The sequence below is a fragment of the Eriocheir sinensis genome, chromosome 24 (genome assembly GCF_024679095.1).
Source record: "Eriocheir sinensis breed Jianghai 21 chromosome 24, ASM2467909v1, whole genome shotgun sequence".
In the NCBI taxonomy this organism is placed as follows: domain Eukaryota; kingdom Metazoa; phylum Arthropoda; class Malacostraca; order Decapoda; family Varunidae; genus Eriocheir; species Eriocheir sinensis.
In genome coordinates, this window is record NC_066532.1 from 3,394,721 (window position 1) to 3,413,006 (window position 18,286).

General features: G+C 44.8%; 3 protein-coding genes and 1 long non-coding RNA gene across 13 annotated transcripts in view; 2 read left to right on the forward strand and 2 right to left on the reverse strand.

The window, feature by feature from the left end:
• LOC127002774 (exonuclease GOR-like) overlaps positions 1-968 on the reverse strand; it is a 5,330-nt gene extending 4,362 nt beyond the window's left edge. Inside the window, exon 1 of one of the 3 annotated variants that reach the window (XM_050868905.1) lies at positions 814-968. The gene's annotated coding sequence lies outside the window, so the exon portion shown is untranslated. Of the gene's footprint in view, positions 1-659 lie in introns of all 3 variants that reach the window. The other 2 variants (XM_050868904.1, XM_050868902.1) reach the window with 2 other exon arrangements.
• LOC127002776 (uncharacterized) overlaps positions 1-17,260 on the forward strand; it is a 20,880-nt gene extending 3,620 nt beyond the window's left edge. The window contains exons 2-3 of the long non-coding RNA XR_007756532.1: positions 5,936-6,148; positions 17,113-17,260. This is a non-coding gene — a long non-coding RNA (uncharacterized LOC127002776). The remainder of the gene's footprint in view (positions 1-5,935; positions 6,149-17,112) is intronic.
• The window catches only part of LOC127002773 (LIM and SH3 domain protein 1-like), a 112,291-nt gene that overhangs the window by 39,338 nt on the left and 54,667 nt on the right, over positions 1-18,286 (forward strand). The gene's annotated exons all lie outside the window — the stretch shown is intronic.
• The window catches only part of LOC127002775 (putative exonuclease GOR), a 35,456-nt gene that overhangs the window by 15,983 nt on the left and 1,187 nt on the right, over positions 1-18,286 (reverse strand). Inside the window, exons 2-3 of one of the 6 annotated variants that reach the window (XM_050868911.1) lie at positions 17,069-17,493; positions 6,053-6,104 (exon numbers count right to left, since the gene is read on the reverse strand). In XM_050868911.1, coding sequence (XP_050724868.1) covers positions 6,053-6,104; positions 17,069-17,463 — 447 coding nt within the window. In that variant the 5' untranslated portion in view covers positions 17,464-17,493. Of the gene's footprint in view, positions 1-4,958; positions 6,105-16,010; positions 17,494-18,286 lie in introns of those variants that run through there. The other 5 variants (XM_050868909.1, XM_050868910.1, XM_050868907.1 and 2 more) reach the window with 5 other exon arrangements.

The window sequence follows — 18,286 nt, forward strand, 5'->3', positions numbered from 1 at the left end:
AAGGGAAAGGGGATATACACTTGTTCTTATAGCTTATTGAGGTCTCGCTATACTGTCACTAGGGAAAGGGACAAGGGAAAGGGGGTATACACATGTTCTTATAGCTTATTGAGTTATCGCTATACTGTCACTAGGGAAAGGGACACGGGAAAGGGGGTATACACATGTTCTTATAGCTTATTGAGTTATCGCTATACTGTCACTAGGGAAAGGGACAAGGGAAAGGGTATACACATGTTCTTATAGCTTATTGAGTTCTCGCTATACTGTCACTAGGGAAAGGGACAAGGGAAAGGGGGTATACACATGTTCTTATTGCTTATTGAGTTATCGCTATACTGTCACTAGGGAAAGGGACAAGGGAAAGGGTATACACATGTTCTTATAGCTTATTGAGTTCTCGCTATACTGTCACTAGGGAAAGGGACAAGGGAAAGGGGGTATACACATGTACTCGTTGCTTATCATTGAATTCACGCTACCCCAGTTTGATGAAAAAGCAACAACTTGTCCGTTCCCTAAAAAAACATGTTCTCACTCTGCACTCCACAACCACTACACACACACACAACTGATCGTCTACAGCACAGGCTCGACAAGGCACTGCTACTCACTCGGGGATAATAACTTGCCCGTTCCCTAAAAGAACATGTACTCACTCTGCACACCACAACCACCTCACCCACACACAACACTGATCGTCTACAGCACAGGCTCGACAAGGTACCGCTTCTCACTCAGGGTTGGCAGCAAGGAACTAACGTCTACAGTAACCTCGCTCTTCAGGAACCGTCCGGGGTGTGTTGTACAAACCTCTGCGAGCCTCTTATATACGGGAGTGCAACAGTGAGTCAGTCATCCCCAGGCACTACACTCTCGTATCGGACGCGTATCGTATGCTTCCTGTCGCTTCACGGGCGGGAGGGAATGGTGCCACGTTAGGGTTGCCATTTTGTATTTTTGTCACCTAATTATGGCATGGGTTGGCAAACATGAAAGTGCTGCCTTGCCTGATTCGTGTTGGTCTGCACAGTCTGAAAATAAAGAACAAGCTGCTGTTAAACTGGGATATTCATGCTGATGTGATTATCTTGTGAATATAACCCACCCTTGCAAACTGTTTCCTAAAATACACATTCGTCTGCACGTGTGGGTTTTATTGTCAACAAGCTGCTGGTTATCAAGTACATTAGTCTGTCCCTCTAATACGAGCTTATGCCATCGCTGAGGATCTTGAGAATAAAAGTATAAAACCCACCCTTGCAAACTGTTTCTCAAAGTACACATTCGTCTGCACGTGTTTTTTTTTTTCTCAACAAGCTGCTGGTTATCAAGTACGTTAGTTGGCCCCACTTATACGAGCTTATGCCATAGCCGAGAATAGAATAAATCATCTCTCTTAATGATTATGATAATGAAAAACTTATATAACGTTGAAATCTGCGAACTTTGGTAATGAGTTATGTTCAAATCTGGCGACACGTTTTTGCTGTCCGGCTGCTGTTGTTCTTGCGTTGCTGTACCTCGCGTGACTGCTTGGCTCGGCTGTGGTCAGGTGTGCATAGTGGACGGTTAACCAAGGACAGATAACGTGACCGCATCTACACACACATCTTTTTCTCTTTTTCTATAATATATGACGCTGGCGATGGTGGTAGAAATAGTAGTAGTAGTAGTAGTAGTAGGGGTAATGGTGGTAGGGTTAGGTTAGGTTAGGTAAGATAGAAAAGAAGAACTGAAAGTGATAAGGGTGGACAGGTGAAAGGAAGGGAAATAAAATGAAGTCTTTGTTTACCTGGCTACGTAATTGTATACCTGGCTACGTAATTGTATACCTGGCTTCGTAATTGGTGTAGATGTGACAGGGCAACGAAACCAAAGTAAAAAATAAAAATAAAAATCAGAGTAAACTACAGATCACTAAAAGGAATCAATAAGTCTAAGTCATTAATTATTCGTGGAGAAGTGACGAGGCAACGCTGACTCACTCGCCACCAACCAACCCTTGCCCTCCATAACACCTGAGGCAGCAAAACACCTCCTGATAGTGGTGGTGATGTTGGTACCGGTTTTAAACACGTCCACCACCACCTCTAAACGAGTAGAAGACGTGTTTTTGTTGCGTATATGGTGTTGCAAGAGAAGAAATCCCAGCATCTTGATTCATGGGGTGGTGGTGGTGGTGATGGTGTTAGTAGTAGTAGTGAGGTTGTGGTAGTGTAAGTGGTAGTACTGATGGTGATTTATGTGGTCGTGGTTATGGTTGTGGTTATGAAAATAGTAGTAGATGGTGGTAGTGGTAGGTAGAAGTGGTGATAGAAATGGCATAGTGAAAGGGTAATGGTGGTAGTGATGGCGATGATTGTAGTAATAGTGGTAGTAGAAGTGGTGGTGGTGGTAGAAATGTTATGTGTAGGGGGGGTTATGGTAGTGGTGATGGTAGTGATGGGGATGATAGCAATAGTGGTAGGTAGAAGTGGTGGTGATAGAAATGGTATATTGAAAGGGTAATGGTGGTGATGGTGGTTGGGATGATAGTAGTAATAATGGTGGTAGTGGTAGTAGAAGTGGTGGTGATGGTGGTAGAAACGTGATATGTAGGGGAGGGTTATGATGGTGATGGTGGTGGTAGTGATTGTGGTGATGGTGGTGGTAGAAATGTGTGTAGGAGGGTAATGGTGGTGGTGGTGGTGGTGGTGGATATGTGTAAGGGGTAATGGTGTTGATGTTAGTGATGGTGATGATTATGGTGGTGGTGGATATGTGTAGGGGGTAATGGTGTTGATGTTAGTGATGGTGGTGGTGGTGGTGGTGGATATGTGTAGGGGTAATGGTGTTGATGTTAGTGATGGTGGTGGTGGTGGTGGTGGTGGATATGTGTAGGGGGTAATGGTGTTGATGTTAGTGATGGTGATGATTATGGTGGTGGTGGTGGTGGTGGATATGTGTAGGGGGTAATGGTGTTGATGTTAGTGATGGTGATGATTATGGTGGTGGTGGTGGTTATCAGTGACGTGACCTCTTTGTTATGCAGTCTATCGCCACGCCCACGCAGAGAGAGAGAGAGAGACCGACCCTGTAGCCAACGCGTCCTGAACCTGAGCAGCGTCGTCGTAATCAATGCAACGGTTCTCTTTGTGTTCGTTATTCACCCACGGTCCGGTCACGTACTAGACTCCGCATTCTTAAACGTATCGACGCATCAGTTCGCCTGTTTTAAAAGCCTCTCATGGATTATTTATTTATTTATTTATTTAGTAAAGGAAACAGCTCAAGGGCAAAAAAAAAAAAAAATACTCAATCTTCTCAAGCTCATCCCTATACTGTCCAAATCCTCTATGCAAGAGTTAACCAGCATCTTCATTCTTTCATCCTTCAAGCTGGTAAACTCTGGAAACTCGAAATTGACCTCTCTTTTGGCCACTGCTCCTTTAAAAAGAGTTAAGAGTGGCCAAAAGAGAAGTCAATTTCGAGTTTCCAGAGTGTACCAGCTTGAGGAATGAAAGAATGACGATGCTGGTTAACTCTTGCATAAGGGATTTGGACAGTATAGGGATGAGCTTGAGTAGAAAGTCGTGTGCTGCTGGGATTCTCATGGACTGTTTTGTGATCCCAGTGATAGTTTTACACGGCCTCTGCACCTTCATCGGGAAAACACACCCATGAAAGTCCGGTTGATCTTATCTTTGTGGGCTAGGGAGACAGTCGTAGTAGAAGCCCGACACGTTGAACAATATCACCCATTTAAGCCCGGTTAGTCTTTTCTGTGGTCTTGGGAAATAGTAATAAAGGGAACTCGGTATGTTTAATAATGTGGACCTAAGACTCGTGATCGCCACCCAGCACCAGTCCAGAAGCTTTTGGGGGGTCACTGGACCGATCTATGGGTACCTTTTGACCTCTTCCGGCTTTTTTTGTTGTTGTTTTTGTTTTTTTGTCCTTGAACTGCCTCCTTTCCTGAAAAAAAATATTAACGGCATGACAAGTTGAGGTCACGATTACTGATATACACTTCCACCATCATCACCATCATCACTACCACCATCACCACCACCACGTCACAACCATTACCGCCATCACTCAAGACATATATCATCATCACCACCTCACCCCCTTTCCCTTGCTCGATGGGGTACAGTATCCGTGAACCAGGCGCGAACCTCAGCCGGCATTTTAGCATTGGAACTCCTTATCCATTGTACCAGGGAGCTGTGTGTGTGTGTGTGTCAAACGTTTATTCTTGTCTTAACATAAATAGCTAAGTCTATATACACCAAGTCAAGTCATACGCAGGTTTGTGGGAGGAGACACGGCCGAGGCGTGGTTTATGCGTGACACTGCTTGGAGCCACACTAGAGAATGTAGAAACAGGGATTTAGAGAAAACGAGGAAAGGCGTACTAATTTAAATCAATCACTTCAACATGCCCTCCCTCACACCCCACACCGCCGATTGTAGTCATTGAAATTACAGTCACGCAAAAGCACAATAAAAAGACATATTTTTTCGTCAGTGGCTTGCCTGAACGCGCTGTGAAAGTAGACGAGAATGCATATCCAGAGTGCACACACGGCCGCAACTTTAGTCACCCCTGAACTGGCGGATATTTATTTATTTATTTATTTATTCAGCTCCAAGTGACGTTATCGCGCTGCTCCGCCCCAAAACCGCCTCCTGCGCGTACCGGTCGCAGTTTTGAAGCAGAGTGACTTGACTTGGTATATATAGACTTAGATAAATAGACCCAGACAAAGCGCCGTGTTCCAAGAGCTCACTAAATATTTATCTACTCAAAAAACAACGGCGACTTCTTTTTTCGCCTTCATTGAATTCCACACACTTCACTTCCAGTATCTTATTTTGCATACTTGGGTGAGTCATATCATTGCTGACAGACAGAACTTACTTGTTTGATGTAGCCATTAACCCACAAAGCTGTTTCATTTAAAGCAGGAGCAAATAGAACTGTTTATTACCACACCAGTAAATCCGTCACAGTGTTATATGTGTGAATATGTTCAAAAGTCCTGTATAGGGGCAGTTTTCATAAGTACCAGTCAACACTACAGTCCAGTAACGATGAAGGATCAGAGGACGGTGATCATCATGTCATGAAGGCACAGCAGGTGAAGGCACAGCAGGTGAAGGCACAGCAGGTGAAGGCACAGCAGGTGAAGGCACAGCAGGGCTTCCGACAATGAAACTACGTTTTCCTTACAAACCACACCATCAACACAAACACCAATTTTCTTGTTGCAAAATATTGTTAGAGGACCATTGGCTGCTTCGTTTCTCATCAACGCTAAATTTACACCATATAAATCAAGAATCTTATTTCCTTATCTTTTTACTAGTCAGTTCTGACATCTGGGTGGCTAACAGATACGGTGGCTGGCTAGCTAGCGGGTGAATGAGGGTTTCCAATAACAAATTGTAGGTTCTCTTAACTGATTTGAGAATGGTAAAGAAAAAAATCTTAAGAGTAAACATATCGGGAAAGGTTGCTCGAAATTTGAAAGCCAAAATGGAACGGGGATGCGTTTTGGAGCCTAGTGAATCGGTCCTCCCCACCAGGTCAGAAGAGTAACTGATTGAGCGAGGCGTCCGGCGTCACTCAGGCGTGCTACTAAGGCCTGGATCTGAGGCCACATTTGAGGCGGGCCAGCATCATGGTGGCCACGGCGTCCTTGCGGCACTTGTGGCCGCCCTCGTTGAGGGGGGGCAGGTGGCGCTGCATCAGGAAGCTGAGCGAGTTCAAATTCGGCCAGCGCTTGGGATGCGGGTACAGCTGGATGGTGTCCACGATGTGGCCGTGCAGCAGCCGCAGCCACACAAGGTCGTTGTGCATGCCGTGGCCCACCAGGATGGTGCGGGGCCCCACCAGAGCCAGCAGCTTGGCGTGCACGTCCCGCAGCGTGGTGGTGACGCCGCGCAGGTCAGCGGCGGTGAGGCCCGAGAAGGGCGTGTTGTAGTCGAGGACGTGGCCCTCGGGCTTCACCATGGTCTCGTATACCGGCCGGCAGCGGTGGTCCACCACGGTGAGCGCCACCACCTCGTACCCGCGGGTCGTGGCCACCATCTCGCAGTCCAGCGCCAACACAGACCTGTCGTGCGCGGCGCCGCTGCTCGTGCTGATGAAGCCCGTCAGGTTGGCAGGGTCGATGTCACAGTGGATGTGGGAGTCCGAGGTCTGGCAGGACTGGCCGCCTTGGCGATGCCCGCAGCACGGGTGCACGCCATTCCTGGCCCGCTGCATGTGCCACTTGCAGGTCTCCCGCACCACCGGCCACCCCTTGCTGTCCACCTTGTACACTTTTTCGCAACGTTTACAGTTGTGCATTCTTGGGCCCGGCATTACCTTCCAGTTGTTGCAACGGTGTATGCCGACTCGTGCCTGGCCGGGAGTGTTGCCGGGCCGCGGGTACCCGTAGCGGAACAGCCTCTCCTCAGGCATGACGCGGCAGTCCAGGTGGTTGTACAAGTCACTGAGGTCAGACATGACTGTGATGCTTCTGCGCAGGTCACGAACCTGCACGGGAGAGGAAAGAATTACAAAATACAGAGGAAGTACAAAGGAAAAGCAAACAGCAACAGACCTCTTGGTCTTAACTAGGATGTTTGTTGTTGCTACCATCTACTCTAATCTACGAGTCAGAGACACAGGACAGCAAAGGTGAAGGCTCCCACCATTCCCTCCAGCCGAAGCTGGCATGAAAAGGAAGAATACCATGTAGTATAGAATAACTACAATGGAATTTTTACATGGACAGAAGGAAGATCACACACGACAACTAAGCTAACACTACTTTCTCTTAGACCGGAGCAAAATAGCGGATGTTCGGGCTAGCTTCTAAATATTTGTCTAGTCCGTTTTTGAACGTGCAAATAGTTTAGCTTTCGACGACGTTTTGAGGCAAACCATTCCATACATTGTGACTTCGTTCTTTGAATTTTTTTTTTGTATTTTTTGAAAGGTTTCCCGCATCATAAAGGAAAAGGGAAGAGAAGGAGCCTGGAATTAAAGGGTCATGATCAATCAATCATTATGGGCAGGCGCCGGGAGGCGCGTCGCCTCGCCCACCCTAAGACTCCAAACATGAGGGTTCCTCCGGGCACGTCTCCGTGCCGGTCCCCTCCCCATCTCAAGCACCTCGTGGCGGGATCTGTCGACTTACTCAGTTACTAATTCTGTGGCGTCCCTTTCGTCTCCCCCACTCGGGGTTGTCTCTTACAGAAATAACCTGGTGAGCAGGGTCGGCTCCTGGGTAGCGTACTACACGCCCGTGTAGCCGGAGTTAGCGTTCACGGACTAATCAGGTAATAGGCCTTGATTCACTCTCGTGAAGTAATCGCCGGTTTGACACAAGATCATTCCAGCGATAACCCATGATTCTGCGTAGGCACTTACTACCAAAGGTATCAGTCCATCTTTTCAAGCTTGTATTTAGTGTCTACGTCGCACAGCTATGGAGTAGGATAGGGAGCACAAGGGATAGAGGCTGTAGAATGGAGCAGAGATGAGTTCCGGGAGACAGCAGTAGCCATCAAGATGGCGCCACTATAAACACTTGCATGCACCTCTAACGGCCTGGGGCCGACCATCAGGCCCCATCAAGAAACCCTACAAGTGCTACAGGCTGAACTTTAAAAAAAATTATAGTGGAAGGCGGCGCTTAGTCATTGCAACACAACTTTTTTCATCTTACTAATGCAGAGTTCATCCACGCTTTAGTCTTTCATCTCGCTCTCTGGTTAGCCTCGAAACTCTTGCCTTTCCACGATTTTTATGCAAGATTCCTTACTGAGTAATGCCCCATCCAACACCATCTTCCTGATCAAAGTTCAACCGTTCCTTCGCTGCAACTAACCCCACGTACTGGTAGACAACCTGTCGTTAGATCTGTCCGGCAGGGATTTAAGATTAAAATTACACTTTGTTTGGTGTGATATTATGTCAATTCTCAAGCAAACCTGTGTTAGAATACAGACTGTCAAATCACAAGTCTAAATTATATCACTGCCAGATTGTCGTACTCAGAGCATAGTATTTACTGGTTTCTGACACCTAACTATTGCCAAGAAACATCTGGAATGAACTATTTTAACGATATCTATTATTGAATCTCCTTATTGGGGTCCACAAGACAGTTTTTAGGTCGGAAGTCGGTAAATTTAAGAGGCTGAGTAAGACAGTCTGGCAACTTTGGGCTGTGTCACGGCAGGTTAGATCCAGTAAACAGCAGCCAATGAGCGACGCAGAGACCGTCACCCAAGCAATGATGCCAAGTCCGTGAGTCTACCCCTGAAGGATTAGGCCCGCCAGTTCTCGTGAAGCCGACTATAGTACACTTGTCTCTTGAGAAAACTTTATAACGAGTATATCATGAGAATATCACGCCTTCAACCCAACTCCTCCCGAAACTTCCTCCCGAAAACTCCAACTCCTCCCGAAACTCCTCCCGAAATTGACTCTTCCGGCCACCTCTTTTGATTTTTTTTTTTTTTTTTAGGAGCAGCGAGTAGCGGGCTTTTTTTTACTATTGTTTCCTTTTTTGTGCCCTTGAGCTGTCTCCTTTGTTGTAAAAATAAAAATAAAAACAAAAAACACACTTCTCGTTGTTTGTCGAGCTCCTCAGTGCCAGAGACAGGTTAGCGAGACCAGGGTGACACGTCTAGTCGACAGTAGCCCTTGGTCGTCTCTGAACTTAATTGTATATGCTGGTCCTTCCTCTAGCAGGCTCAGACTAAACCGAATCATCCATATCCGGCCGACTTGTTATGACTTCACGTGATAATTTAGATAAGATAGCTCAAAATTATCATCATCACTCTTCCTGATATATCTGTAATCTCTCTGTAGTCAATATTTCGCCATTCACTGATAAAAGTTGTCCCTGCACTGTTTTCGACTTATGCTTTAACACTAAGGTCGGTATTATTTTACACTCGCTTTTCACATCAGCTATTTCTAAAGGTCAAAGAGGGGGTCACTCGGGTTCTAATGAGTGTTTATTTAGGTTCATGGTACTAAAGAAGGGTCACACTACAACCCGGGTCATAAAACTACTACTGGAAATGCCCACAACTCCCACGAAAGTCTTATCAAATCTGTTTTCTTAGGTTCATGGTACTGAAGAAGGGTCACACTACCACCAGGGTCATAAAACTACTCCCGGAAATAATGCCCACAACTCCTACGAAAGCCTTGTCAAATGTGTGTTCTTGGGTGGCGAAATGTATTATAATACGACCCTATGAGCTTTGACAAGGCTTCTGCACCATGAACGTGGAAAAAAATTCTTGATAACCCGACTAACCTCCTTTGTGGCCTTCGGAGAATAGTTGTGGGAGCCGAAAGCGTCTGAGAATACGAGCGTGAATCAACGTTGCCAGATTATCACAACGTTGCCAGATTATCTCAACGGTGCCAGATTATCACAACGTTGCCAGATTATCTAAACGTTGTAAGATTATCTAAACGTTGCCAGATTATCACAACGTTGCCAGATTATCTAAACGTTGCCAGATTATCTAAACGTTGCCAGATTATCTCAACGTTGCCAGATTATCACAACGTTGCCAGATTATCACAACGTTGCCAGATTATCACAACGTTGCCAGATTATCACAACGTTGCCAGATTATCACAACGTTGCCAGATTATCTCAACGTTGCCAGATTATCTCAACGTTGCCAGATTATCACAACGTTGCCAGATTATCACAACGTTGCCAGATTATCGTACACAGAGCCGCGTATTTACCGGTTTCTGAGCCATAGCTATTGCCTAAAAACACCAATAGTTAACCATTTTAACGAAAACTATATATGAAGGCAATTATTTAGGTCAAGGGGGCAGTTTTGGGGTCGGATATCGGCAAACATAAGGAGGCTGAGTACGACAATCTGGCAACGTTGGCCTGAGTACCTTCCACCACCACCAGTATTTACTAATGCAAGAGTTGGCGCGTTCTTTCACTCCTTCCCACTCTTGTAAACTGCCTGACTACCTTCCACCATCACCGAGTCTTTCCTAATGCAAGAGTTGGCGCGTTCTTTCACTCCTTCCCACTCTTGTAAACTGCCTGAGTACCTTCCACCATCACCAAGTCTTTCCTAATGCAAGAGTTGGCGCGCTCTTTCACTCCTTCCCACTCTTGTAAACTGCCTGAGTACCTTCCACCATCACCAGTCTTTACTAATGCAAGAGTTGGCGCGTTCTTTCACTACTTCCCACTCTTGTAAACTGCCTGAGTACCTTCCACAATCAACGAGTTTTTCCTAATGCAAGAGTTGGCGCGTTCTTTCACTCCTTCCCACTCTTGTAAACTGCCTGACTACCTTCCACCATCACCAAGTCTTTCCTAATGCAAGAGTTGGCGCGTTCTTTCACTCCTTCATCCCACTCTGGTAAACTCTGAAACTGCTCTTTACTTCGCCTTCTTAGTTTGTTACGCCCTTTTCACTTCTATTTCATGTATTTAGGTGCTATTGCAAGAGTTACCCCACAGTCCCACACCTTCACTCTCTCGTCCCACTTCTGCGACTTCGGGCAAGGGGAGCATGAGCCAAGGGGAGGAGGGGGGTATTCATAACGGCGTCACTATAAAAAAATGTTAAAAGACTAGGAAGAAGGAAAGAAAGAACGAGCTTGGGAATAGTGAACAAAAGGGAAAAGAAAGTAGAAACATTAATATAAGGCGTCACTATAAAAAAAATGTTAAAAGAGGAAGAAGGAAAGAAAGAAAGAGCTTGGGAATAGTGAACAAAAGAGAAAAGAAAGTAGAAACATTAATATAAGGCGTCGCTATAAAAAAAATGTTAAAAGACTAGGAAGAAGGAAAGAAAGAAAGAGCTTGGGAATAGTGAACAAAAGAGAAAAGAAAGTAGAAACAGTAACATAAAGAATACAAAGAAAAAAAGAATAGGAAGAATGAACGAAATAGAGAAAGAAAGAATGAAAGAAAAAAAAGATTAGGAAAAGTGAACAAAAGAGGGAAATAAAGCAAAATACGGTAATATACAAAATACGAAGGGAAAAAAAGACGATAGATTAATAGGAAGAGAATGAGAGAGAGAGAGAGAGAAATAGAGAAGAAAAAAAAAGGATTAGGAAAAGTGAACAAAAGAGGGAAATAAAGCAAAATAGGGTAATATACAAAATACGAAGGGAAAAAAAGACGATAGAGGAATAGGAAGAGAATGAGAGAGAGATAAATAGAGAAGGAAAAAAAAAAGATTAGGAAAAGTGGACAAAATAGGAAAAATAAAACAAAAACGGTAAAATACAAAATACAACGGAAAAATAAAAGACGGTAGAGGAATTAGAAGAGAATGAAAGTGAAATAGAGAAGGAAAAAAAAAGATTGGTAAAAGTGAACAGGATAAAAAGAAATACACAAAATCGTAAAACTAAAGAATAAAAAGAAAAAAAGTAAGACGGTTAAAGACAAGAGAGAAAGGGAAACAGGAGCAAAGAAAAAAGAGAAAAAGAAGAAGATTGGAAACAGTAAACAGAAGAGGGAAAAGAAAAAAAAAGAAAATAAAGAATAGGGAGAGAAAAAAGACAGTAAATGAGAGAAAAAGAGAAAGAAAGAAAGAGGAGAATAAGATTGAGAACAGTAAACAGAGAGAGAGAGAGAGAGAGAGAGAGAGAGAGAGAGAGAGAGAGAGAGAGAGAGAGAGAGAGAGAGAGAGAGAGAATCACGTAATACCATCAGACTGAATTAGTGTATCACGTGACATAGAAAGGGAAGACATTGAGGGCAGGAGGGGGCGTTGCTGTCTAGGGGGGCGGGGGAGGAGGGGGAGGAGAAGGAAGAGGGGGGAGGAGGAGGAGGAGGAAAAGGAAGAGGGGGGAGGAGGAGGAGGAGGAGAAGGAAGAGGGGGGAGGAGGAGGAGGAGAGATATTTAATTCCTAGTTGTTGTTGTGGCGTCATGAGAGAGAGAGAGAGAGAGAGAGAGAGAGAGAGAGAGAGAGAGAGAGAGATCGCCTGTTCCCTATGTTGTGACTTAAAGAAAATAAATAAAAATGAAAATAATAATAATAAAATAAATAAATGTGTGAATTATCAACGACTGCATGAACTTGAGATAAGAAGAGTCGTGTGTGGACGTGACGAAGAGGGAGAAGAAGAGGAGGAGGAGAAGGCGAAGAAGAGGAGGAAGAGAAAGAGAAGACGAAGAAGAGAACGAGGAGGAAGAGAAGACGAAAAAGAGGAGGAGAAAGAGAAGGAGAAGGAGAAGACGAAGAAGAGGAGGAGGAAGAGAAGACGAAGAAGAAGAGGAGGAAGAGAAGACGAAGAAGAAGAGGAGGAAGAGAAGACGAAGAAGAAGAGGAGGAAGAGAAGACGAAGAAGAAGAGGAGGAAGAGAAGACGAAGAAGAGGAGGAAGAGGAAGAGAAGACGAAGAAGTAAAGAGGATTACACAAAAATAAACAAATACAACTACTTTATTTTTATTACAATCTCAATTTCAAGTATATTTTGGAACAGTAATTACACTCCAGTTGAAATTACTACAAACAAAATAAATAAAATAAAATAACCAGATAAGTTTTTCATTACTTCTCCCACTGATCAGAGAAAGAGAGGGAGGGGGGGGGGGGGGATGGGAGGTAAGAGAAGAGAGTGGAGGCAAGAAGGGGAAGGGAGGGGAAAGAAAAGGATAGGAAGGAAAGGGTAAGGAAAGGATAGGGAGGGAAGAGAGGGGAAAGGAAAAGAAGGGAAGGAAAAGGAAAGGGAAGGGAGGGGAAACGATAGGAAGGGAAAGGAAAGGATAGGAAGGGAAGAGAGGGGAAAGGAAAGGAAGGGAAGGAGTGGAGGGGAAAGGGAAGGGAAGGAGAGGAGGGGGCGCGTGAGTGTGTGTGTGTGTGTTGGTAGACGAATTCACACTGACTGCTAATCAACTTCGTCATGTCACCTTGGCCGCTGATGCTGACACTCCCCAAGTCAGCGGATCAGTCAACTCAGCAACAGTCAGGACGTGGAGCAGAGATACCACGAAGGGAAGACTTATGCTGACCTGTGTGCTGACTCTGCTGTGTCTGAGTGAAGGGGACGAGATAATGGCCATATATTCCTTCTAACTCCCCTTTCATCCCTCCATCCCTTTCCCTCATCCCCCAGTTCCTTCCTCCTCTTCTTCCCCTTTTCTTTATTCCTTTCTTCCTTTTTTCTCATTCGTAGGGGTTAGGGCGTTTCCAGGGGTAGTTTCATGACCTTCCTTCCTTCCTTCCTTCCTTCCTGTCATTCGTAGGGGTTTAGGGCGTTTCCAGGGGTAGTTTCATGACCTTCCTTCCTTCCTTCCTTCCTGTCATTCGTAGGGGTTTAGGGCGTTTCCAGGGGTAGTTTCATGACCTTTCCTCCTTCCTTTCAGTCGTAGGGATTTTAAGGGCATTTCCAGGGGTACTTTCATGACCTTCCTTCCTTCCTTCCTGTCATTCGTAGGCGTTTAGGGGATTTCCAGGGGTAGTTTCATGACGTTCCTTTCTCCCTGTCATTAGTAGACGTTTAGGGCATTCCCAGTGGTAGTTTCATGACCATTCCTTCTTTTCATTAATAGGGGTTTGGGTGAGGCATTTCCAGGGGTAGTTTTAGGCTCCTGTGGTAGTCTGACCCTCCTTCTGTGCCATGATTGTGAAAAAGAAACTCATTAAAACTGGATTGGGTAGAAGGTAAAGGAAGCTGAAAACAAGGACGCATTGCCACAGTTCAGCGCCTCACAGCCTCAGTACCAGAAGAGTAGATGGATGGCTTGCTGTGTTAGTGCTGCGGTTGTCCCTTTAAGAAAAAGAAAAAAAAACAGCCCTCCTTAACGGTCCATGAATTCTCTCAAGGTCAAGGTTACGGAGATGAGTAGAGTAGTTAAGCGCTTCCTCCTCCTCCTCCTCCTCCTCCTCTTCTTCTTTTTCTTCCTATTATTATTCCTCCTCTTCTCCTCCTCCTCCCATAGTTCTTCCTTCTCTCCTCCTCTCCTTCTTCCCATAGTTCTTCCACTTCCTCCTCCTCCTCCTTTCCCCTTCTCTAGAAATAACGGTAAAAAAATTATGACTGTGTGTGTGTTAAGTTAAGTCGATATTTTTGTGTACTTTATTTAAATCTGAATGAATCTTTTTTTATTGTTACTATAGTGCGAAGTTCAACCTCTGTGTGTGTGTGTGTGTGTGTGTGTGTGTGTGTGTGAGTGTGAGGTTGCTTAGGTTAGCCACAGTTATTTAATCTTACACTCCCGCAGTGATCTTGGGTGACAGGCAGGCGTGACTGAGAAAGTGCTTGGTAATAGTGGTGGTGGTGGCATTGGTAGTGGTGGTGGTAGTGGTGGTGGTGGGGGTAGTGGTAGTGGTGAACTCCAACCCCAACTCCACACCACTTCTTGTAAACGAGAAATGGAGGGGAAGTAGTGTTAGTGTTTTCCTGTTAAATCTTCCGTTCTTTTCTCTCTTTCATGTTGTTTTATCTGCAGTCAGTATCTCCTTGACTTTCTTTTTTTTTTTCCTGCATGTCTCCTTCCTTTATTTTCCCACTTTTCCTTTCTCCCTTTCTCTGCTAAATCTTCCCGTTCTTTTCTCTCTTTCATGTTATTTTATTTGCAGTCAGTATTTCCTTAACTTTCTTCTTTATTTTTTCTGCATGCCTCCTTCCTTTATTTTCCCACCTTTCCTTTCTCTCTTTCTCTGTTAAATCTTCCGTTCTTTTCTCTCTTTCATGTTATTTTATCTGCAGTCAGTATTTCCTTAACTTTCTTTTTTTTTCCTGCATGTCTCCTTCCTTTATTTTCCCACCTTTCCTTTAATCCTTTCTCTGTTAAATTTTCCCGTTCTTTTTTCTCTATTTCACATTATTTTATTTGCAGTCTGTATTTCCGTAACTTTTTTTTGCATGTCTCCTTTCTTCTATTTTCTCACCTTTCCTTTCTTAGTTAAATTTTTCCGTTCTTTCTTTCTCTCTCATTATTTTATATGCAGTCAATATTTCTTTAACTTTCTCTTTTTTTCTGCATATCTTTCTGTCTGTGTTTCCTTTTCTCCCCTTTCTTTATTTTGCAGCCTTTCCTTTCTCTGTCTTTCTCTGTTCAATATTTCCGTTCTTTTCTCTCTTTCACATTGTCTTATTTCCAGTCAGTATTTTCTTTACTAGCTTTCTTTTTTTTTCTGCATATCTTTCTGTCTGTTTCCTTTTCTCCCCTTTCTTTATTTTGCAGCCTTTCCTTTCTCTGTCTTTCTGTTAAATCTTCCAGTTCTTTTATTCTCTCTCACATTATTTTATCTGCAGTCAATATTTTCTTAACTTTCTTATTTTTTTTCTGAATATCTCTTCATTTGTGTTTCCTTCTCTCTCCTTCCTTTGTTTTGCAGCCTTTTCTTTCTCTGTCCTCTTGATCATTTTAAACTCTTCGTCTTTTCGTTCTTTCCTCCTTGCAAATGGTGGTGGTGGTGATGGTGGTGGTAGTGGTGATGGTGGTGGTGGTGGTGGTGGTGAGTGAGTGAAAGACGAGAGTGAGAGTGAGTGGATGTGGGCGAAGAAGCGTGTGATGTCATGGTTGAGAGAGAGAGAGAGAGAGAATTGTTGCAAGTAAACTTTCTTGATGTTATACCCCATTTGATCTCTCTCTCTCTCTCTCTCTCTCTCTCTCTCTCTCTCTCTCTCTCTCTCTCTCTCTCACACACACACACGTGGTAATGGGTACTGGTTTCCTAATATTCAAACATCTCGTTGCAAGTAAACATCCCTTTTTTATTCATTCTAAGGTAAACGAGCCCACATTAACATTTTTCAGTAAATCAAATCAGTGTTTCCAACAATGCAAACAACACAAACTTCCCAAACAGAAATAAACTCTTGCACCACCAACACTTTTTTTTATCTTCAACGGAAATAATACACATTTTCTTGCAATATATATATATATATATATATATATATATATATATATATATATATATATATATATATATATATATATATATATATATATATATATATATATATATATATATATATATATATATATATATATATATATATATAAACCATAGTTCCTGGACCACCATCAACACAAACACCCATTTATATTTTCCTTTTGCAGAATAATTAAGAGAACCAATGGCGGATTTAGCCCAAAAGTAACACCATACAAATTAAGAACTTATTTCTTTTTCACCGTACAAACATGTCCCAACATGCACAAACCTCTGTCGGCCGGCCCAGAGGTGGGATCCAGAAAGGAATTTGTTAAAATTTGTCAGCCTGCATTTTTTGTAACTTACAAAGTTCCCACAAACCCCGCTACGTGTGGATTTCTGTCTTTGATTTTTGGAGAACATTAATTATGACGCATTTCACGTAAATCTGAGATATTGTAAGTCTTAATGACCTCCCCTCGTAACATAACTTGTCGGGAAGTTTATAAATTCCTCATTAAGGTCTGTAATTTTTCAGGATCCACACGTGACGTAACCTACAAAGATGCGCACGTTGGCGTAGAAATTGTAACATGTCTGGATCTTACCCCAGGAATGAATCTTAAACCGTGGCGGGCGCGGCACTAGGGTCACCATGGCCCTAAGGCTATGCTTACGCGGTGGGCCACTAAGGCCTGGCCCGGAGGCCACATTTGAGGCGGGCCAGCATCATGGTGGCCACGGTGTCCTTGCGGCACTTGAGGCCGCCCTCGTTGAGGGGGGGCAGGTGGCGCTCCATCAGGAAGCTGAGCGAGTTCAAATTCGGCCAGCCCTTGGCATGCGGGTACAGCTGGATGGTGTCCACGATGTGGCCGTGCAGCAGCCGCAGCCACACAAGGTCGTTGTGCATGCCGTGGCCCACTAGGATGGTGCGGGGCCCCATCAGAGCCAGCAGCTTGGCGTGCACGTCCCGCAGCGTGGTGGTGACGCCGCGCAGGTCAGCGGCGGTGAGGCCCGAGAAGGGCGTGTTGTAGTTGAGGACGTGGCCCTCGGGCTTCACCATGGTCTCGTACACCGGCTGGCAGCGGTGGTCCACCACGGCGAGCGCCACCACCTCGTATCCGCGGGTCGTGGCCACCATCTCGCAGTCCAGCGCCAACACAGACCTGTCGTGCGCGGCGCCGCTGCTCGTGTTGATGAAGCCCGTCAGGTTGGCAGGGTCGATGTTACAGTGGATGTGGTAGTCCGAGGTCTGGCAGGACTGGCCGCCTTGGCGATGCCCGCAGCACGGGTGCACGCCATTCCTGGCCCGCTGCATGTGCCACTTGCAGGTCTCCCGCACCGCCGGCCACCCCTCGCTGTCCACCTCGTAGACTTTACTGCAACGTTCACAAATGCGCTTCCTGGGGCCCGGCATTACCTTCCAGTAGGTGCCATGGTGTGTGCCGACCCGCGCTCGGCCAGGGGCATTGCCGGGCCGCGGGTACCCGTAGTGGAACAGCTCCGCCTCGGGCATGACGAGGCGGTTGAGTCGTCCGTAGAACTCGCCGAGGTCAGACATAACTACAGTGCTGCTGCGCCGGTCACAAACCTGCACGGAAGGAAAGATGTGATCAGACATAGGTATAGCGAGGTGGGGCAGAACGGGCTTGGGCGGGACAGAAACGTTTGGGATGGGGTGAGGCAACCGACGCTAGCGCGGCTTGTGTGAGTACGCCGACCCGGCGACTTCTATAAAATTTCCACGAGAAACTGGCGGTTGGGGAGTCAGCCCCGCCCTGCACCTTGCCACACACTCTCAACACCTCTCGCTTCCTCTCATATGTCAGCTATTTACTACTTTCAAACAAATTAATTAAATCATTGGATGATCCAATAAGGTCATATGGTGTTAAGATTGTTTCGTTTTTAGAATGATAACAAAGATTTTGTATATATATATATATATATATATATATATATATATATATATATATATATATATATATATATATATATATATATATATATATATATATATATATATATATATATACCCCGACACTTGACAACGTTGGAATACAACGTTGTCAAGTGTCGGGATATTTATACAAAACACTATAGCAGGTTAGTAAGATGGAAGCGTTAACCTCGTGTATATATGCATGAGTGTGGGTTGGGGTGTGTTTTGTGAGGGGAGCTGGACCTCAAGATACATCATTCACGGGGTTCCTGTTGGTATACTCGAGTCGTCCCCGTTCACCAGTCACATCCGTCACCTGGGCGTGGACGCGTGTGACGCGGCGTGAACACAAGAATCTTCTCGTCCACTTGATGAATAACGCTTGATATGGAGAATGCACCGACGCGATTCGAGTAACGAGAAAGAATGTTAAGCTAATTTG